At 43.7% G+C, this 23,214-nt stretch overlaps 1 protein-coding gene and 1 non-coding gene across 3 annotated transcripts in view; both read right to left on the bottom strand.

Annotated features, from left to right (window-relative positions):
- Positions 1 to 2,601: 2,601 nt before the first annotated feature.
- Positions 2,602 to 23,214, bottom strand: part of COP1 (COP1 E3 ubiquitin ligase) — a 125,924-nt gene continuing 105,311 nt past the window's right edge. For both annotated transcript variants that reach the window (XM_054638324.2, XM_077182010.1), the window contains exons 19-20: positions 5,594 to 5,638; positions 2,602 to 3,709 (exon numbers count right to left, since the gene is read on the bottom strand). In XM_054638324.2, coding sequence (XP_054494299.1) covers positions 3,692 to 3,709; positions 5,594 to 5,638 — 63 coding nt within the window. In that variant the 3' untranslated portion in view covers positions 2,602 to 3,691. The remainder of the gene's footprint in view (positions 3,710 to 5,593; positions 5,639 to 23,214) is intronic.
- Positions 19,873 to 20,008, bottom strand: LOC129124130 (small Cajal body-specific RNA 3). The gene has a single exon (XR_008534793.2).

Here is a 23,214-nt window from a genome sequence, read left to right as displayed (position 1 = left end):
CAAGCCAAACCTCTCAGATGCCCAGCATTTAAGGTAGGTGACACTCCCTGATCTCTACAGATATTCCATTAACAAGTGCAGGACACTGTCTCCACACTGCTGAGAGGAAGGAAAACCCCTCTGAGATGAGGTGAGGAGCATCCCACGAGGCTGGGCTCAAGGAAAACCTCTGCAGGCAGTGGTGAAGGCTGGCAGGAGGCAGGATGCCATCACCATCACCCCCCTGGCTGCCTGCCAGGACACCAGGAGCTGCTGACACAGGAGCTCTCCACAGTGAAGCTACTCACACTCTCTACTCACCCTGGACTGCTGCAGGTCCTTGCTGGCTATCTCTGGCCTCCAGAAAAGCAGTGAGAAAGGAAAGAGGACTTTTCAGCTGGAAAGGAGTTAATTTGCCTTCTCAATTATCTGCTGATGTCATTATGACCTTTCATAGTTAAACAAAATTACCCTAAACAAACAGGGCTCAGCACTGGGGTGGAACACTGGCATTAGCAGCTGGCCACACTCACTGCAGGGGAGCCCTGACATATTGATATTAATTTACATTTCCCATTGACCATCATTTTCAATTCCCTCCAGCACTGAATTTTTAAGCACTGAGGCATGTTCCTCCTACTCTTCTGTTAAATGCTTTAAAGTTAATTGAAGATGCTGGCTGGCCAAGAAAGGTTTTAAATTCCTTTCTCAAAAGATCTGACTCACCTAACACCTCTCGAAAGGACACGAGAGCTGGAGGCAAAACAATTCTGGGGCAGCTTCCAGTCAAAGGCTTTGTAACCTGGTTTTCTCAAAAGAAGAAAGTGAGAAGAAAGACTCCAAGTGCCCACCATCTGCAATTAATTTCCACAGGGAGAATGGTTAAGTGCTGGAAAAGGTTTTCCAGAGGGACTTGGGAATCTTCTATCCTTGCTTGGTTGAGTTGTGAACATCTCCAGGCCCTGAAGCAACCTCATCCAAATTTGAGTAAGCTCTGCTCTGCACAGGGGGTTGGACCAAAGACCTCTGCACATCCCTCCCAAAGTCAATCACCCCCCAACTCTAAAAAAAAGGCTGAAAACCTGACAGGAACCATTTGTTGAGTTGGTGACTAATTAAAAAAAAATATTGACCACAAGCTGTTTAAAAAAACCCAAACAAAATTACAGTAATTATATGCAACTTAATTTATCAACTGTGAAGAGTTACCTGAAGGCAAGAAAATTAAGGGGATTAAAATAAGGAGCATTACCTCTTGTGACAAAGAGACAGAGGCAAAAAATTGCCATCAACTTGTGTTTATGAGCTGCTGTGTTTCTAATTAGGGCCAGACACCAAATTTGCATTTATCTTGATTGAAACAGAATGAAAACTGAAAAAATAAAGGCAGCCAATGTTAAACATCTTTCCCTGTTTAATTCAAGGAGTAACCTTACAGCATTCAAAACAGCTGCTTTTTTTCTTCTGTTTTAAAGATTTTGGCTTTGTCAGAGCAATTTCAATTTAAAAAACACAGGATCTTCAAGTGGGGGGAGAGAAGGAATGAGGTCACCTGCCAACAGGCTGGGGTACAACAGCAGCCAGGGCAGTTTCCAAAATAAATTAGTAGGCACTGATAAACAAGCCAGAGGCTGGGGGAGACCCACACCTGAAAGCAGGGGAAGCAGGCAGAGCAATGGTAATGGATCATCACATCAGCCTGCCTTTGGAGAGGGCTGGCTGGGGAGCATGCTCAGCACAGACACTCCACACCAAATTCTCTTAAAATGCAGCAAAATGGAAATCAAACTAGTGCTCAGTGGGATGTGTCAGACAGCTGCCATCAGGCAGAAGGAACCAATTTTGTTTTCTTCTGCCACTGTGACTCAGGTTACTCATACAAGGGAGACCTGCAGGTAGCACTCCCAAGCAGGACACAAGCTGCTGTGCTCTCTTCTCTCTCTCCTCTCCTTCTCTCCTCACTCTTCCCCCACTGACACACCAGGAATCATGGAAGAAAACCAGAATGCAGCATCTGAGAACCATGCATCCACCTCTCCTCCCTTGGAGCTCAGCATCACTTTTCTCCCCACTCTCCAGAAGTTACTGTCCCACATCCTCCTACCTCTGCATGAGCACAGCTGACCCCCTAGAAACATGCACCAGCACTGAACCAGGACAGGACCTGTCCCCAGTTCTGCCACAAGGCTTCATCCTTGCTTCTTTACTCATATCCTCAAGATTATCCTTGCTCTTCTTCCCTGCTCTGTGCCCAAAGGGTGTGAGAAGATTACACAATCCTCCTGGGAAGTGAGAGTCAGGCTTACAACATGTGGAGGACAAGAGAGCTGTGCAAAGTCCCTGCATCAATCCCAGCCCCTGTGGCATGAAGGAGACATGTTCTGCAGTCGGTGAATGGAAAAGGATTCTGTTTGCAGAACAAAACACTTCCCACAGGTATCACTGTCTGCATTGCACCTTTGACACCCAAGGCAGGGAAAAGATGCCATGCCCACCAAATGCACTTTGGAGCTTAAAGAGTTCTGGCAGCAATCCTGACAGTTTAACCTGGCTGCTGCTCGTGAGGACCATCTGCACCTTCTTACCTGCTCTGCTATCCTGCCAAGAAAGCAACAACAACTCTCAGCTTCATGGTTTATTCCCCCTCCATATGTACAATTAAGTGTATGCATGACCATTAAAAATAAGGCTACTTATATCATGGCTCTGAAACACGTTACAAACCAACTCCATCCCCTCTCTTGTTCCAACATTCAAGATGCTTGGCTTCCATGGTGTGCAGAGAGGGGCAAACACAACCAGACCACACAGGTGATTGAGTGGTGCAGGGCTTTGGTAACTGGATCTAGAAGCTTCCTCCTCCAGCTGAGATAGTCACACACAGCCAGGTGAGTGGGAGGCAGATCTTCATCCCACGCTGTCTTGGCAAGCTCAGTCCAGGTCCCAGGAACTGCAGCTCCCTCATCTCAGCACCTTGCTGGTGGCAGGTGGCCCACATGGACAGGAGGACAGCTCCATCCTCTCCTTTGGAACTGCCCCTTTGGGGCAAGGAAGGGGTCTAAGGAGAGGAGGGAAGGGAAGGTGTCCTTCTCTTCTTGATGACTAGAGGACTTCAGTCTCCAGTGGTGTCAACCTTGGTGACATTTGTCAACATGTAATGCATCTAAAAAAGAATTAATAAATCAAAGGAACAACAGAACCGTATCATGATGGGATTTCAAAGTGGATTGCTTGCATGTCCAGGTAAGGCTTAGAGACTTTCTTTTTCCAGTGGGGATGAAGAAGAGTCCAGATGAAAGTAACTGGAGATGTGCAACTGAGGACAGCCCTGTGTGCTCCTGTGAGCTCCCTTCACAAGTAAATCTGTTCTCTTATGCAACAAGACAATCTTCCAGCTTCAGCTTGTGGCTCAATAAATTTTATTATTCCTTTTTGTTTTTATTTAAAAGAATTTGTTTTCCTATCATAAAAATTGGACAACCATACCACCACCAGCAAAGTCTGTGGAGTTAATGTTGATGGCAGACAGTTTACTGGTGTTACCAGTGTCTCAAAATGTCCTAGGAAGTCCATAAATGGAAAAAAACCCAAACATGATCGTTCTGGGGAGGAACATCAAGGTGGTTTTGGTTTCTTGTCCCACTGTGGTTCCCAGATGAATACTGTAGCATATCAGCAGGACCAAGTACCTCATGCCTTGAGAGAAAACCCTTCATACCAGCTCCAGTACCTGGTTAGTAAGGAAGATGAGACATTTAGAATAGGAATTTATGACATTTATTATTTCCTATGTCAGCATATAGATCTCTAAGACAGAACTGACCCTTCTATCTCATCTCCACCCCTTACCCTTTATTCACCAGCATGCAATAATATCCCACAGATGGGAAAAGCACTTGGCAAGCATCCCAATTTGGATGTCTGCTTGTGTGATGATAAATTAGCCACAAAGCAAAACCATCCACAGCTGCCTCATTTCCCCTCATCTCAGTCACACAGCTCTTGGGAATCTTGTAACAGAGATCAGAGCTTTTGTCATCCCAGCCCTGTGTGCTCTTGTTTCCCTTGTGCAGGCTGGGATGGAACAGCAGCATCTGAGGGCATGGACTAGAGACAGCAGAAAAGTGCCTGTGGGGCTGCCAGAGTCTGCAAGAACCTGGTTTGGCTTCCCTGGGAGAAGCTCTAGAGCTGTAGCTCATGGGTGATGCCCAGAATGGCATCTGTCCCCAAAGTGGGCTGGGTTTGGGCACACCCAGGCCTTTCCCAGACCATCCCACCTTCCTGCTGCCTCCTGTCAAAGGCAAATGGAGATAGCAGAGTTCTGACAGCCCTGGCTGTCTGTACATTTCTCTCTGTCTACCATCTCTCATTAACAAGCAAAGTGCATGAGCAAAACCTCTCCCCTCTAATCACTGCTCTTGCTGCTGGATTCACTTCAAAATATCAAAAGCTTCTGTGCATTTTGCCCATTTTCCTAAGGAGTAGCTGACCAAAGTAACCACCAACCAATTCCAAAACATGATATATAAACAAATCCCTTATGAATGAGAGGCTACAGCATCACATGCTGCAACAGCAGGAGTAACCCAGCCACTTGTGTCCTAAAAAAGGGGGGAAAAATCTTGACATGCAATTTAACCCAGACCACTCAGGTCTTTCACCAGTCTTGCATTTTTGGTGATTTTCCCAGGTTCAGAGCAGCAGGTCAGGTAGAGAACTGCTACTGCCACAGGGATGTGAGGGACAATCAGGACCTCAGCCTCGTGACAGTGACAATGCAGTGTAAAACTCTGCACACAGCAAGTAAATGCCTTTACCAGCAGCTCCAGAATGCTGCCAGGGGTCTGGGCTACAAGCTTAGGGCATTAAGCACCAAACCTAACAGCATGGTGGAGGTCAGTGAGGCTGTGCAGAATGTGGGATAAAGTTCTAGGTTTGGGTTGAGTTTGGCACTGCCTTGGGCACTGGTTTTGCTTGGCTGACACACACATAAAGAAGGACAGTCTTCTCCACATCACTTGACATTCCACAGACAGAAATACATTGAACAGACACTCTGGAAGACTTAATTAAAGAGCTGAAAACCCGGTACTGTGCACAGGGAAGGCTGATGCTTTCACAGAACCCCATGCTGGCAGCTGCTGTCTGTTACCACCCGTCTGAGCACCAGAGTCAAAGGCAGGGAGCATCCCTGCTCATTTCAGTGCTGCTCCAGCCAGCTGCACACCAGGAGCTCAGCTTTCAGCCCTGCTGCCCCTGCAGCAGCCAGAGCACAGGCTTGGGTTAATGCTGGTGAGTTAACACAGCCTCTGCTGCCATGGGAGCCACTCAGCCTGGGGAGGTGCCTGTGCAAGGCCCTCAGTGCTGCCAGGACCCCAGGGAGCAGCAGCAGGGGCAGCACCTCTTCCACACCTCACTGCAACTGGTTTCACTGCTGGGGCACTGCCTGCTCACTCCACTGTGTGCCACAGGCAAATACATCATTTAAATTGCAAACCTCCACACCAAGATGACCTCCTCTAATGGTTTCTCCTGGCTGTTCAGTGTCTCTGACCTTGCTCTTTACTATCAACAGATTCAAGTGTTTAAATGCAAGATGTGTAAAATAACTTACCTTAATTGTACCCTGACTGTTAGCAGCAATAAGCACGTTGGACTCCTGGAAAAAAAAAAAAGAGGCACTATCAGAACCTGCCATTGCTTTCCCCCCCCCCCCCCCTTTATTTTGGATGAAGCACCAGAGAAGAAGTTATTTTTATCTTAAACATTACAAGTATATCTAATTTCAAAGGGATTTAACTCTTCCTATATCCAAGATGCTTTCAAGGCTAGAAGTCTTTATAAGTTATACTACCTTGAAGAATTAGAAAGCAATAATCCTTAGTGCTTGTACAGAGCTTTAAATCTCCAAAGCAATTTACAAACATGAATTAATTCTCACAGCCTCCCTGTGAGGTGGACTAATAAAAATAATGGTTATTTCATCTTTTGGCAGCACATGGACAAAGATCTCCAGCACCCTAACTAAACCAACTAATCAGCGTTACAAAACCCCTCTAGCTCTGAGGGCGAGAGGCTTCAGATGACTAAAACAGAGAAGAGATTAGAGAGCAATAGCAGATGCACCCAGTTTGAAAGAGAAGATAAACAGAGAGGGCTCCAGCCCTGCCTTAAGCAGAGAGGCAGCATCTATTTACCTCCTGCCAATTGATGGAGTTGCATTTGGAGATATCCTGCTTGACTGCAAATTAATGGTCTGCTGCATCAGTCAGGCAACCCCCAGGCAAAAGCTGGAGAAGAGAGAGCATCTTCTCTCCAGACTGCATTCCTCACGTGACCAGCAAGCACAGATGCACCCTCCCCAGCCAAAATCCTATCCAAAATCGACAGGAAAATCCACACACAAGCACTGGGGTGCTGGCAAGAGCCCCAGAGATGTGGGGAGGAGCAGTGCTGCCAGAGGGGTGTCCTGCAGCCATCCTGGTGCCAGCAGACGTCGCACGCTGCTCAACGCCCCCAGAGAACTGATTTCTCTCAAGACAGTTGATATCTTCTCTGAGACACATTTTGAAATTTCTCTCACTGCTGCTACCCATCCCCAGACAAACTTGCTGTAATTATGCCATGCTTAGCACATGCATTTTTAATGAACTCAGTGACTAGAACACGCCCTGCTCCGAAGGGAGTGGGAAGGCAGCTCAGCACAGCCCCAAGCTGGCTGTGTGCTGCCTCACCGTGAACTTCAGGACCTGGCACAGCCTCAGGATTTGGGGCAAAGGAAGAAAAACCCCCTTCAGTGTGAAAATCCATTTATCAGGTAAGAATAGCCTTGTGGTGGACCACTGGGCTAACTGACACAGACAGATTTGTTCACCCTGGTGCAATCATTAGAGGATTAGTTAAAACTCCTGATATTATCTCACTAATGATCCTCCAAGTCTAAGCTCCTGAAAAGAAAGTATATCCTCAAAGGAAGAATATACTGCAATTTCTTTTAATTTGGTGGCTAAGAACCTAATGCAGTGAACTCCCAGCTTCTGGTTAACAACATTAAAATCAAAACCCACTGGAGGGGGGGTTGATTTTAATATATATAAATATTATCTGGGCACTGAAACAGGGACCAGGATGCCTGATAGGATTCTGGAAGCAAGGGAGAGGGACCAGCAGCAATCTACTGTGCAGTGCAGGAATCCTGAACTCCTGAGTGCAGATGATGCAGGGTTTGAGTGATTCCTGTTTGCACTGTGAGTGACTGGCAATTCACCCTGCTGCTGCAGTCTGCTGGGGTGCCACTGTAAATGAACTCTGTTCCAATGAACAGTTTTACCTCCTAATAAAATAGAAAATGCCAGAGGGTAATTTACTCTCACTCCCTTGTTCTTCAGAAGCCCCTGGGTGTTGGGTTTTTTTCAGCAGGGTCTGAGCTAATCACTGCTCTGCTGCTTTCATCCACAACCATGAGATGCAAACAGGAGCAGACAGCAGCAAAATTAGCACCAAATCTGTCACTGAACAGTGACTTGCTTGTTAAGGCACTCTTGCACTACTTCTCCAGGAACACAGCTAAGTAACTTGTTTTTAATCCTCCAAAGTGACAATTCACTTCCTTTTGTGTAGCCTGTAAAACAATCAATATACTCAATGTGTTAAACACCTAAAGAAGACATGAAGTTGTTTACATCTGCAGGTTTGTAGCTGTGTGCACATTAAACCAATCTTTTTGCCAGGACATGTATGAATGGAAAGAAAACCACCATCACCACTGAACTGGCAGAACACCTATTTCCCTAAACACTACTGTGACTACCTGTAGCACTGAGGCATGAAAAACAGGCCCTCACCATCCACTGCATGTTCTACTTTAGCAAAACCAATTGGTGTTTTTGTGCAGGGCAAGAAGGTTTAAGGACTGGCCTTACTCATCCCTTCCATTTCTGCTGCCTGCAGGAGCCAGCAATTCCCAAAGCAGAGGCAGCACTGGGAATGTGGGAGACCCAGCCCAAGTGAGTAATCCTGCTCTGAAGAAAGCAGTTATTAAAATGACTCCTCTACACATGAATCTTCTCCTATGAGAAGATTTTATGCACCTGCAGCCCCTCTTAGCAGGAGAGGCAGAAAGAACAAGCTGCTTTTGCTAAAACAAGACTGAAGAAGAAAAATGAACAAACATAGCAAAGATTGAGAGATTAAGGTTTACTGCCTGGCAAACAGCAGCATTTTGCTCTGTGTGGCTGCTAATCTCAACCTTTAGAATCTTGGTCCTCTTAAGGCAATAGAAAAAAGCTCTGGGGGCATCAAAATTATGCATCTTCTTGTCTTTTAGTGTTACATATGAATTTAAAAATTTAATTGGCAGAGGTAGGTGCATGTCAGGATTCATGTTAATACAGAGTGCAGTTCCAGAACTGCTCTAACATGCTTCAGGGCTGAAGTTCTGTGCTAAGAGCTATAAAGAACTTCCTGCATCTGCCTGCCTGCCTTTTTTAAAATTTTTTTGGACTACAGAGACAGTACAGACAGTATTATGGGAAATCTGAAGGGTAGTTCCTTGACATGGGAAGGACTTGACACCACCATGAATCTCTGTTATTACACAGGTTGGATACATATTCACAAGGAGGTATCCATTATGTAAAATGAGGCTGTAAATTGGTCTTGAGTGCAAAGACAGACCTGACAGGAGCACCTCTGAACCTGACACATCCCTGTTTCTCCAGTCTGAATATGACTGCTGGACCCACAGTAACTTTAGAGCATTCACCCATGGGATTTGAAGGGACTTTCACTGATTGTACCAAAAAAAGGAGAAATTTTTGCAGCACATTCTTGATGGCAATGAAAAACAAAATCAAGTTTAGGACCTTCCAGAGGATATGAGATACCTGCTAGATTCATCATTCAAAGGAATTATTCACCTGGTGACAGCTGGGTTTTGAAGCACACTGATTTCCTTCCCTCCAAGATGAGCCCTATTTTGGATGGCCCTGGGGAAGCAATTTGTACAGGAAAGGAACAGAGGAGAATTAAAGTCTGCCTGACTGCTGGTATTCATGCAAGAGTAGTCAACATTAAGACAATCAGAAATGCTCTGGATGTTTTGTGAGGTTTGAAGAAACTCAGCTGAACAACTCAAAAGTTGTCAGAGCTGCTCCAGTGCAACAGGGACTCAGTGACAGCTGAGGTTGGAGTTCTTCCACCCCTTTATATCTTTGTGTAAGAAAACATTGCTGGGAGGAGAGGATGCCTAAATTAATGTGATCCCAGATGGACAACTTGGAAACCACACACACATCTCCTTGAAGGGACACCCACTGATACCCAAGTGAGGAAAAGCTCTGGGCAGACCCTCCAGCCTCCAGTACCTGCAGGGTTCCTCTCTGCTACCCCTCCTCACCACTAAAGCTGCCTCACTGCAGCTGCAGGAGCTACACATCCCTCTCACCAGGGGGCTTGTGCAAAATCACAGCTGAGCATTTCAGTCTTCCTCTGTTGACATCAATCCTGTCCCAAAAGGGCTCAAAAAAGATGAGCACAAATCACTAACAATTTTTTTTTCCCTTGAATACGATCCTTTCTGGGACTATTCCTCCCTTGCTATCCCACACATATCAATCCTTGAAGTGGAAATCAGAAGGAAAAGCTGAAGAGATCATTCCTTAGGATGGATGCGTTTCCAAGTTATATGTGAACATTTTCACGTGAAGGACTGGAAATAATTTTTGGCTCTTTCACCATATTGTAAACAATTACAGGCCACAATGTTTGCACTTCTTTGTTATGCCCCTCATTCTACACAAATAAAGCAGATTCACCTCAAACTTCCAGCACAGCCATCACTCAGATAAGCATGAGTTTCCTGGATTTTCAGCTAGGTTTGTTCTATGGATTCAGAGCTAGGGTTCTTCAAGATCTTATTTTAAATTAACAACTTCTCACCTTCCCTCCCCAGCAGATGTTTTGGCTAACAAATGGCTGTGTTTTCAACACTTATTCCAAGGAGCTGGAGCCTAATTAAGCAAAGCTGTTGAATCAGTGGGAAAGTCACTTGGGTGAGAAAGCTTGCACTCAATTGTCTTCTGTTATTTACAGGTAGAATAAAAGTATATAGTTGAACTACATCTAGTGCTGTTTGTACAGAAACTCCATTATTTAAGTAAATTTACTCCTTCCTTACTGAAGGTGGCAACTATTACTCTGGTGCTGGCTTTTAGGGCTGAGCTGCAGACTATCTGCAAGACATATTTCACCAAAACTTTTCCCATCAATGTCACAAAGTTTTTCTACACATCTAAATGTGCAAAAGTGGTTCCCCAATAGACCACCACTGCTTGACTGCTCTTCATCTTGTAATTAGCAGATTCTAATGGCTTTTCACTCTAATTCTCCTGAGCCTTGGTTATTTTCTTGCTGTATGACACAAGTCAGCTTTTTGTTTTTGAAAGAAAATTACAAATTCTAACCCAGGAAACGCAATGAATGTCCAGTGTACAAAAATCAAGAGGTTTTGAAAAGCTGAACTGATTAGATCCCTTCCCACTGGGACAATGTGCAAATTTTGGTTTTTTTCCCCATTCTTGTGATACAAGTGTTATCAATGAAAGGTGCACAGTGGGTTGCTTGAAGTGGTGCACAACCCTCTATCCCTGTAAACCACAATTTGCTTTCTATGCCATCACACTCACCTAACATTAATCCCTTCTGAGTAAATTTAAAGGAATATTTATTATCTATACTGTGAACATCAGGCTCAAGCAGAAATTAATTACTTTACACCAAGTGCTTCTTTACAGAACAAGGTCTAATATATAAAAGATGTTATACCAAAATATTTTAGGAGCAGCAACACCCAACTCTTTAGGTATTAAACCTGGAACAGAACATGCACACCTAAACTGTGTCTTTTAATCCTTAGAAACAGTATTTTTATCTAATTCTGAAGGTAATTCCTTTGTACACAGAGAGATAAAGCCTCTTTAGGCTTTAGGCTTATCTGGGCCCCAGCAAAAAAGAGAAAACTCAATCCATATGAAAAAGGTGTTGTCTGTGCTTCTTTCTAGATCCAGCTGCAAATACACAATGTTTTGAGTTTTCAAGTTCACAAATGCTACACAATTATACCCACCCAGCATAACAAGGATATTTCCTAAAATGTTAAACCACAGATTTAAAGATTATGGCACTCCTTTGACTCACTTTCTGTAGAAGGACTTGCCTACAATCATATACACATACATAGTTTCTTCTTATGTCAGAGTTCATGGGCACACTGTGAAGCTTTTTAGAAAAAAGTTTTCAAACAAATTAGTGTTTTCATCATCCTGCATCATACAGAGTTTGCAGCTTCCACACAAAATGAAGTACATCTCACAAGGAAATCTGCCCAGGCAGAAATTCAGCATCTCCTTGAATCCCTTCCCTTGTTTTTCAGCAATTCCAGACTTTAATCTCTGTACCTGGGATACCTTTATCAAGTTTTCTGACACTTCCACATCTGGTATTTCTACCTGCAACTCAATACTCATGACTACAGCTCTTTTTCCTACTCCCTGAAGTAATCTTCTCATTTTGGATTTTACAATGCATTTTTCTCCTTCTATTCAGATCCAACCCAGCAGAAGACGATGCTGTGTAACTGGAAGCTTATTTGTTATCAGACATCCCCAGGTCTGTATTCACAGCTCAGGGGAGCCCTGAGGAGAGCAGCAAGGCTTGCTCCAATGACACACTTAAAGAAGCAGTAAGCTATCTCTCAGCCAAGTGAGAAACCCCTTCATCTTGACGTGCCCTTTTCATTTCTGCATGTACCTCTCAAAAAACAATAACAACAAGGCAACTGAAGTCAGGGCTAGAAGAACATAGAAGTACACGCATATCCAGTGCTGTACACAGCCATCAATTTCCTTGTTTCTATGCCATCTTCTGAACTCAAGATGGAAATGAAGGCCAATGAGATTGATGGGGAGAAGGCAAAGAAAGCTCTGCAAAGGCAGGAGAGCCAGCCAGCAAAGCCCACCCCAGGTACTGGTGATACATTACTGCCTCTGCAATTTAGTCATTCTAGAACAAAACTGGTATTGATGAGCATCTAATTTATTTAGAATCCAAGATGAGAAAATCTCATTAGACACTTATTATTCTGCATCTACTGCAAAGCAAGATACACAGCTCTAACAGCTGCTGCACACTCCCCCATCAGGCAAGGCAGGGACACATAAGTTAAAAGCAAATTATTCTGGTGTTAGCCCTGCACGCCCAAAGCACAAGTCTTCCCCTCCTCTCTGGATAGGAATATTGAGTTCCACTGCCCATTTATCTGTGACAGGGTGTCTAAAGTTACTTGTCCCTAAAGTCATAAATCTTGGGATATCAGATGCTCCCCATAAACAATGTGGTCAAGACCTTGAAGGAAGTGGCAGCAGTATATAAATACAGCTTACAATAAGCATTCAAAAAACATATACATAAACATACAACAACATTAATATCAATATTGCAAAACCACAGGAAATGGCAAGGCATTACTTTAGTGAAGGCAGCTTTTAGCATCAACTCTTTAAATACTTAAAACTCCTAAATATTCATTTGGCAATGCAATGCCCCACATTGCTTGACAATTGCATGGTTTAAGACCTGCATTCCTACTGCCAATGTCTCTCCCCTTTCCCTTCTATTGTTTGTTGCAGTCAGTCATTACATCATGCTGGAGGTGATGTATTTAATCTCTCCCTAGCCAAGGTCAGGCTGCCCTGCCCAGCAGTACAGTGTGGGGCAAAATCAAGCCTCAGGGTGCTATCATTAATATTGCTATTGCATATGTCTCCCTTCCAAACTCACACCAGAAACAAAATACACAATCTGGAGAAACAGCCACCAATCTGCTGCATGAGAGTATTCAGACATATCATCTAAATCTGGTACTTTTAGATTCTGATTTTGCGCATACCAGTGGCAAACCATCAGGGATCAGAGCTGTAAACAGAAATCAGTAGAATGTGAAAAGGCTTTTCTGTTCAAGCTACCCTGAATTAGATAAGACAAGCAATCCACCCTGCAAACACCAGAGCTATGCAGCCCAGTCCCAAAGCACAGCAAGGAGCACAGCTCTCAACTGCTGCACTAGGAAAGAACGGATGTAGGGAGATTTATAAGAGAAAGGTTTTCCACCCAGAAGATGGCTGGGCACTGGAACAGGCTCCCCAGGGAGGTGGTCACAGCACCAAGCCTGACAGAGCTCAGGATGCGTTTGGACAACACTCTGAGGCATGTGGTGGCATTGTCAGGGTGTCCTGTGCAGAGCCAGGAGTTGGACTTCATGATTCTTGGGGGTCCCTTCCAACTCATGATATTCTATGATTCTATCCCAGCTGCTTGGTCCTCTTTAATTTACAGCACACTCCCCTTGCCCTTACTGTGAAAGGCAAACTTCAATCTGCTAAAGCCCTGCTTCATGTTCAGATGGTTTTGTTGTGCCTCTTTCACACTCATGGTGTGCTTCTCCCACCTCTCTTATCTTCTCTATTCTTCTTCCAAGTCAGTGATTTCTCTTCCAGCTCAACTGTACCCAACACTCCTCAGCTCCCTCTTTCAAATCATCTTCACACTTGAATCAGCAATTCCCTTACTTGTGCAAGAACACTTGGATCTTTCCAAGACCATCTGTACCACATTCTTCAGGGCTTTTATATTTCTGAGATCATTGTCCCTGGCATAGCATTTCTCATCAAAACCTTACTTTCAGCACTCTGTTGTTGGTTTCAACTGCCTCTTCCACAGTACTAGGTATATCTTTCCATCTCCTCTTCCTCCTCTAGTGAATTCACCTTTGAAAATCCTGCTTACAGCACAGTTTCCTTTCTTTTCCCAGTGTCATTTGTATCAGTCTCTAAATAGCTGAATGATAACAGGCTTAAAATTGATCCAACCACCTTGATGTTAATATTTTAAATTATTAAGTCTTAGTTCTCTAATGCCAATAAATCATTTATATGTGCACATTTAATTAACAATCCAATCAGTAAAAACAACTTTGCATTCACGCCACACGTTTTATCAGAGGAACCAAAGACACATTACAACATTAATTAGGTGTAATAAATGCCCTGGTGAGGTAGTGAAATATTATCCTACATGTGGGGAAACAGAGGCAAAACACTTGGTGGATTTGCCCAAGGTTAATCCAGATGTTCCCAATGAGGTGTTAAACAAAAAGGGCAGGGATGAAGGTTTAAATGAGGTTTAACTCTTTTCATAAGAATTCCTGTTGGAACTGCAGTATTTACTTATTTGCTGGTGGGAAATCCATTCCAGTTGCATTCCTTTCCCAAAAAAACCTTGAGGCACAAACCACTGCAATCAAGCATGCTGAAAACCAGCCCTAAATTGTGACAGCCAGTCATGGTTCAACATCACCCCAGCTGGGGGTTCTGAAGGACACTTTATGACCTTCCCACAGCACAGTTCCCACCTTCACACACACCTGAGCTCGTGGGATGCTGGACACTCACCTGCTGCTCTGAGGTCCTAAATGTACATGAGTGTCTGGTAGCTCCAGGTGCTTCAACATCTCAACCAGCCCATGGGGAATTTCACACCAGGAATTCCTGTGTAACTGCTGGGTTACACACTGGCCACTGCTAGTGGGACAGGCTGGGAAAGAAACCTTCCTAAACCCTTCACATGACACCATTCCCTCAAAGCAAAAGTGGAAGAATAATTCATGCATCACAACCAGAGATGGTGGCCATCAATACAGGAAGATGGGTTAATCACAGGTGATGTCAGGAATGATGAAGGGACCAAGCTGAGCCAGGCTGGCCGGGTCAGCAAAAGGGAAACACTTTGGCAGAAATTCATGATATCAATTTATTTAAAACTGATAATGGATACATACTCTGCTACTGTTCATTTTATATGGCTGGCTGTCAACAATGTGGGGCAGCCAAGCTGTCTGGGCAACACCTAATATATGGTGGGGTGACCAGGCTGGAAGCCAAGTGCCCACCAAAGCCAGTTTGTCACTCCCCTCCCTCAGCTGGACATAGACAAATAGGCTGAGAGTCAAGATGGGGACAGGCAGAGATCACTCTCCAATTACCATCACAGGCAAAACAGGCTCAACTTGGGGCAAATCTGATTCATTACTAATCAAATCAGAGTAGGATAACGAGAAATAAAAGAAAATCTTAAAAACACCTTCTCCCCACCCCTCCCTTCTTCCCAGGCTTAGCTTCATTCCTGATTTTTTCTATCACTTCCCCCTCAGGGACAGAGAGGGACAAGGAACTGGGGCCACAATCAGCTCATCACATATTGTCTCTGCCATTCCTTCACTTCTCAAGGGGAAGAGTCCTCAAGCTCTTCCCCTGCTCCAGCATGGGGTCTCTCCCACTAGAGACAGTTCACAAACAGCTTCAGTGGGAGTCCCTCCCACAAAATACAGTTCTTCACAAACAGAAAACCAAAACCAACAAACAAAAAACCAAAAACCAACAAACAAAAAACCAGAAACAAACAAACAAAAACCCCAAAAGAAACAAACAAACAAACAAAAAAACCCCCAAAACCCCCCCAAAAAAACCAAAAAAACTCCCTGTTAGTCCCTGTATGGTCACAAGTCCTGCCAGGAAACCTGCTCTAGAGTGTGGGCACCTCTCTCCACATGTCCACAGGCCCTGCTGGGAGCTTCCCAGTGGTGGGGGCTTCCCACAGGGTCCCATATCCTCCTTTTGGGCATCCACCTGCACTGGCACAGAGTTCTCCATGGGCTGCAGGTGGACCTTCATGGCTGCAGGGAATTCCCTTGTGCCTGGAGCACGTTCTTTCTCCCCCTCCTTCCTCACAGAGCTCTGGGTCTGCAGCAGAATTGTTTCTCTCATATCCTCACTCCTCTCTCCCTTGTGCAATATTCCCACTCAACTCATCCTGAGTACATTATCCCAGAGGTGCTGCCAGCATTGCTGATGGGCTCAGCTTTGGTCAGCACTGGATCCATCTCAGAGCTGGCTGGCACTGGCTCTGTTGGACAAGGAGGGGAAACTTTGGGAAAGTTCTCACAGAAGCCACCCCTTCACCCCAAACCTTGCCACACAAACCCACCCAGTACATCTCATCTCCTGCAGGTTGTACCTTTTTGCCCCATTCTAATGAAAACCACCTCCAATCCCAAGCCTGATCTGACACAGATAATCAAAAAAGGGCCAGCCTGAATTGTGACATTTTTAGTTTCTATGCTTTATCTGTAATAACACCCCTTAAACATACCCAACCACTTTTAAGTGGGACCCCACCACCAAACCAAAGCCAAATCCTGATACAACAGTATCCTAAACCAACCAACTTTGAAAGTTCTGGACATGCACTTAAATCCTGACCATTGCATTAGTGGGTCTCAAAATAATGTTTCAGGGGGACTTGAGTGCTCAATAAACACATTAACTCTTCTAAATGTTTTGCTTATGCCAGCTGAAAAAGAAGGATGATGGTTTCACTGCATCTGCAAGCTTTCTAATTGTGTTAGTGGATGGGCCAGAAGTCTGGCAGCCATGGAAATCAAAGTCTTCATTTCTCTTTAGGCCAAGAACAGTATATTTAATAGCAACAGGAATGGAGTCACAGTTCCAAGTGTCAGCACTGAGGGTGCTGTCTGAGGCAGGGAACAACAGCATAGGTTCAAGCTGAGCTGCAGGCAGGGAGTGTGGGGAATTACACATCTGTGGGGAAAGCAGGGCTACAGCAATAGGAAGAAACACACCAGGAAAGCAAAAATATCTCACCCCTGGAGGCTGCTTCCACCCAAAGGGGTGCAGGCTGGCTTGGTGGTAAGAACAGACAAGAGAAGGATTCCTGCAAGGTGGCCCAGCTTGTAGCTGCATAAACCACTATTTATATAAAAAGATATATTTATAATTTTTTCCCTTTTATTCTCTATGCAACACATGTGCCAGAGAAGTGACCTCACCAGGACCTGGTGAGACAAAAGAAATAATAAATGGTTTCTTGTGGAGAAAACTCAAGGCACAAACATTAACATTAGCATGCAGAGAAGCTTCATGAAATTATACCTATACTAATGCTATTTATAATATATGCTGATTTGGGAAAAAGGACTTTGATTTGAGGAATGAAAGTTTAATTAAGGTAAAACAAAAATTTCCATTAATCTTGATAGAATTCGTAGTCTGCTGCTCTCCTTCACCATCCACTTCAGCAAATGCTGTAACAGGATCAAGAGCAGCCCTATGTACCTGAAACCTCCTGCAGTGCAGACAAGGTTGGGCAAGCTGGACCAGAGCATGTGGCCCTCCCCAGGCTTGGGAAATAGGACACTTTGTCCCCTCAAGATATTGCTCCAAAAATGCCCTGAGTGCAGTAGGCACATGTTTTCACTAGCCAGGACACACAGGAAAATGAAGAAAGGATGTTGATAAACTTGAGAATGGCAAAGAAAAATGGCCAGAGCCTAAGACCTGCAGGCAGGTTCTGATAGCATGCATCTCATGTCACAAGCACAAGTTTTCTCCTGAGCAGGTAAAATTCCAGTGATACTTAAATCTTCTCCCTGTGTGAATTCAAGTCACAGAGTTTGTATTAAAAACATTTCCTTTTTTTGTTCCCACAGTACAGGTAAGGATGGGGCAGCAGAGCAGAGTATCTTCCCCAGCCAGCAGAACCATCTCCTACACACCTGTGGCCAGGAGGGGGTTTAGGGCTGGCTTGGCTCACAGCCAGTGAGGGCTCTGTAAATCTATTATAACTGTATGGAAGAGGGAGCTGACCTGAGCTGTGGCCAGGTCATGCCTGCAAAGCTGTTTGGAAGACAGGGATCTTTGCTTTGTACAGTGAAAGATGCTGGGATCTCTGAAAGAAGATATTTCAAAGCCATTTTTGCAGGTCAGTTGTCAAAGTAAAGCCACAATGCAAACTATCAGCTTTCATGACAATATTGTATGGTATTGATAAAGACAATACAGTAAATTGCATTTTAATAATGTACATAAAAAGTGAAGAACTTCAGTAAACAAAATCATGCAGAGTCTAGATGATACACATGTTGCTTTCAACATCCCACTCCTGATGCTTTCCCCATTGTATTTATCTGAGGGGAGAAGGGAGTGAGAAGACAGCTGTGCCTTAGGCATTAAGAATGATGAGAGTACAGCTTTATAGCTTTAGTACAATAAATGCAAAGCATGGCATATTCCCTGCTTCATTCTGCAGAATGAACTATTCAAAAGATAATAATGAACTTTGCATCATCTAGAGGAGTCAATTGTGCCTTCTGCCTGCTTCCCTAATCTCAGCCATCTAAAACACTCCTGAATCCAGAAGCATGAGGGAAACCAGCAACTAAAATGTATCCAAGAAGTCAGAAATCACTGGATCATTCAGGTGTAGAAAAGCATTTTGGATTTGAAAACAAAGGATGTGAAAAGAACAAACAAGGAAGCCCTCCAAGGACTGAGATTAAAGTCAGAAGCAAATACAGGATGTCTTAAGACAAGTTCATTGATTGTGAAAGGGAAAAAAAAATATCCAAACTCAACACACAATTCTAGACAATACTAGACAGAAATTGTCTATTCTTTCATTCACCTTCCAACTTTCCCTCTCCTCAATTTGCTCATTCAACCTCCTTGCAACTTACCCTCCCCTAAGGAATACCAGGAGGCAGCCCCTGAATTCTAATTGCATTTGCTATTCCACTAAATCCCACAGATCTAAATGGGCAAAATTAGCTGAATTCACCTATCAGGCATTCTCCACAGTACTAGAGGAGAAGGCACCTGAAGCTGTAAGATGGGCTTTCTTTTGTTTACAGCTTTTAAATAATTCAGAGAGGAGCTGTCAAGTTGAATCTGCAAAGCTCCCTTGACTTTGGACTTGTGCTATCAGACTGCTTGCCTATTGTTTATAAAGACAAAAAGGAAAACGTTACAGGATCATATGTCTGCACGGGAGGGGAGTCAAGGACCAGGAGAACAAGGGCTGTCAGGACAGAAGTCATAAAAAATACAGATGGGAAAGCAAAAGTAGGCAGTAGGTGAAATACAGATGTACCAGCAAAGCAGCAAGAGCCAGTTGCCAGTTTGGTTGTGCTGTAAATACACAATGCTTGCAGTTTCTTGTGGAATATGATGTCGTCCTTTAGAAAGGAAAACCCCAAATGCAAATGGTAACTTTAATTAGCAATTAAAAGCCCAACTTCCCAGCTATGCAATTGCAGCTGCCTCTCCCAGATCTGTCTCACTTCTGCAAACCCATGACAGCTGTCAGGCAGAGGGCCAGCACTTAATAATCATTCCCAAACCTCAGACAGCACAATTCCATCCTTTCTTTCCTTTTTTTCTGGGCTCTTTGGGCAGACAAAGATTTACTAGGTCCTACCAGGGGATACCAGCAAACGACAGGTGATGGCTCTTGGCATCCCAGGAAGTTCATACATTTCAAGGTGCCTTTTAGAATTTTTTATTTTTAAACCACTCTGTGGCATGCACAGTTCTGATGGGGTTTTGCAGAGTCATTTTCAATCAAAGCTGCAAACCTGACTCTAAAGCAAATGACTGTTTCTTGAAGCAGCAAGAATGGAGAGGGGAGGGAAATCTCAGGACATGCAGCCTGCTCCACTCAAGCACATCCCTCCAACCAGAATGCAATCACCTCTACAGCCAGTTTGCTAAACCTAAAAAGCACTTTTAAAAAAAGACCATTTTAATACAAAACCCAATAACTATGATTACAGTCTTGCTCTAAGCTACTGAGCTGGATTAACACTTGGCAATGATACTTAGCTGTGGATGCTGCAAACAATCCTGCCCAAGGGCTGTCCCCACAGGGTGGGACATGGCAGCTGAGGATGCTGCAGGAGCTCTCACACTGCAGGATAATAACATGTGTGTAAGGAGGGGAACGATCTGATTTAGCTGGCTGTCCTAAAGCAGACAGAGACCTCCACTTTGCTCTAGGAAGACTGCAACAGTGGACAAAAAAATATTGATTTTGCCCATGACCGGTCCCAACTGGTCCCAGCAGCTTCCAGTCCTAGGAAATTTCATGATTACACCAGCCTTTTATACACTGTCTTTTATCCTGGGCTCCTGACTGTATCAAATCCTAAATGAAACATGATGTAAGGCATGCAAATAAGCCAAAGAAGAGAGGATTCACATAATAGAAAAATATCATTAAGTGGAAAAGTTTAACTCAGAAGGTCAAAATCATTCTAAGCAGAAGAAAGAGATGCTGCATGGGGCACACTCACATGCCCCAAAGCCTTAAAAATGTGGCATTGACAGTGCCTTTCCTACTCACTCAGTGACTGCCAGCCAACAGCACAGCCTGGAGCTGCAGTGCCATTAATAAGTCCCTAAATGTCTTGGCCTTGAATACACTCCTTAACTCCAAGGAACAGCTCTTGCCAATGTGTTGTCTGCAAGAGTCCCTACAGCAAGATGCTGCTTCACCACTCCCTGACCCCATCCCCTTTTCTTAAAAATTATTTTAAATGAGGTCTATGCACCTGAAATAAGCAATGCCAGCTCCCAAACTTTACTGGTAAAAGTCTGCACTCAGGTAAGAGCCCTAAAAGGAACACAGGGGCTGTTGAGTTTCCATGTCCCAGCCTGGAAATCCTTTAATTAGCTGTTTTCATCCCATGCTCTCTCCTTGCCCTTAAAGAGAAAAATCCAGTTGCTATCCTACCTCCATTCCAGGCTGTAACTGGAGATTTAGGATGACCTTAGAGGTGTACACACTTCCTGGTAGAATACAGGAGCTTAAAAAAAGACAGTAATTTTTGAAAGCATGCTTTTGTTGGGGTGAGCAGCAAAGGGGAGCAGTGGGTCACACTGTGGCTCTGCTGCCCAGTGCTGGAGCTTGTGCTCCCCTGGGTTCTCAAAGAGGAATCAAAGCTGCATTAAGGAACTTCATCCATCAATCCATCCTGTACAAGCTCACGAGCAGCTCAATTTATGGCAGAACTTAAAGCCAACAGAGGCTTTTGCAAGTTGAGTGAGCTTTTTTACTGCATACCAAAGTAATTTCTAGCTGATACACTAAACAGATTTAACCCATTCTGTACTGCACCTCCTAACAACTTTATTCCAAAAGCCAGAAAGCATTTCACTTTCTAATGAGCCAGCAAATGAGTAAAAGCATCTCTCTCTGTATAATGTACTCACAAGCAACTCTCATGCTTGTGATTTTTCAGCACTGTGAGGATGAAGTGAGATCTGGGTAATGTTCTACATCACTGTTTAAGAGCAATTCAATCATCTTTGTTCTGGATTAAGTCTTGCTCCCGATTAAATTTAACAGAGCAATGAATAGGAAATCCATGACTTGGGAAGTAGGCAGATTTTATCTTTAAACCCAATTCACAAGTAAAATCATCTCTCTGACAATAGATAATTCTGCTAGCGTTCAAGTTATTTTCACACAGTGGCTATAAAAAAATTATCTCTAGATATCTGAAATGGAAATGACTATTTTTAATGCTCCCTGTCACTCTGAATGCATGCTAAGACTAACAATACTGCATCAAAAAGAAGAGCTCAACAATCACGAAATCCATTAAGCTACCAATGACTAAGAGAAAAAAAAACGAAGTTGAAAAAGACTCAAGTATTGTATATAAAGAAAAGAATTACCTACTGGGATTACAGGAGTGAACAAAACCCCTTGTGTTGCACTACAGTACTTCTGATTTTCTAATACCCTTCAGCTACGTAAACATTAGAATACAAACCCCACCTTTGCTGACAAAGGGTGAGGGAAGACAAACACTTCTGGCATTTGATTTCTTTTTTTTTTTAAGCTAATCTGCTTCATCCTCCCTTGATTTTAGATATTCTTTCTGAAGAGCTGCTGCTGTTGACTCATTCCTCAACAGACACCACAGAGATGAAGCACGTGGTAGGTGCTCTGCTTTTCTCTGAGCCTGATGATGCTTAAAATGTTCCAGAGCAGAGATGGGGAGAAATACAGGACAAAATACAGGGGACATAAGAAAATAAAAATTACTGTCCTCTGTCAGGACTTCACAACCTATTTCTCATCACAGCAAACTTGCAGGTAGTGCTATGAACATCAGTAGAAAAGCTCTCACAAAGAGCTCATGATCATGTCCTGCCCTACCTAAACCATCCAAGAAGAGATCCAGGAATGTATAATGAAATGGCCTCTAAAATAAACAAAGCCACACACATAGCACATGTTTGTGGGGATAAGGAGAGACAGAGACACTGGCACTTGGTGTCACATTCATTACTTCATTAACTTTGATATGTGATGAGCTGGGCTCAAGTTTCACATTTATGTGTTACCTGAAATCAATACAGAAGCCTCAGCCTGACTGAAAACACATTATAAACCTACTTCAAAACAGAAACTTCAGCAGAAACGTCAAAAACCTGTACAATAAAGAGTTTTATTAACTCTCACTCCAGAATGGATAATTCACAGGTTCACAATGAATAGCAAAATCCAAACATTTACTGGTGGGCTTAAGAGAAGACTGTCCTTGTCCCTGCTGCCATGTTCAGACATCTCTGCTGTTGAGGGAAAACCCAAGGGAATTATGACAGGAAGAGGAGGGGTGGCTGCAGAGGGTGGCCAGGATGCACAGAAAGGGTCTGAGCTCACACTCAAGGATATGCTGGGAGAGCTGTGGCCAAATTGCATCCCTTCACCTGTAACAGTACACTCAGCAAACATTTATCTGTAAGGAATCTCCAAAGCAGTATTTTTCTTAAACTTCTGAGCCTTTGTTTACTTTTGGAAAGCTAAGAATATATATTCTTAAGTTTTGAAACAAAGAAAACGCCCAAGCTCCCAAAGCTGGCTGCTGCCTGCTATAACAGCAGAAGCAAAGTTGCTAAATCCTGTTCTACTTCCAATTTCCCCACAACCACTTCTTTCTTTATGCATTTCTCAACAATTTAAATTTCTTCTGTTGTCTTGTCAAGCAAAGTGTGAACCTGGGAAAACAGAAAGCCAACAGCAAGCTGAATCCTTTTGTATTAAATAAGGACATTTGTATTTCACTTTCACTAATTTTCTCTCTGTTTTTTTACTCCTGCTGGCCCAAATTTATCTTTTCAAATGCTGGAGCTAATGTGCAAGTTGTGAAGCAAGATATGCAGAGAAGAACTATTAACCTATTTTAATCAAGGATATGTCACTCTAAACAAATCAAGATCTCCCCCAAGCACAAACTCTCCAGACCAGAGCAGCTTG

This window comes from Agelaius phoeniceus, chromosome 8 (assembly GCF_051311805.1).
Source record: "Agelaius phoeniceus isolate bAgePho1 chromosome 8, bAgePho1.hap1, whole genome shotgun sequence".
NCBI classification, from domain to species: Eukaryota; Metazoa; Chordata; class Aves; order Passeriformes; family Icteridae; genus Agelaius; species Agelaius phoeniceus.
Note: the sequence above shows the minus strand (reverse complement) of the source record. Positions and strands in the feature narration are given on the sequence as shown.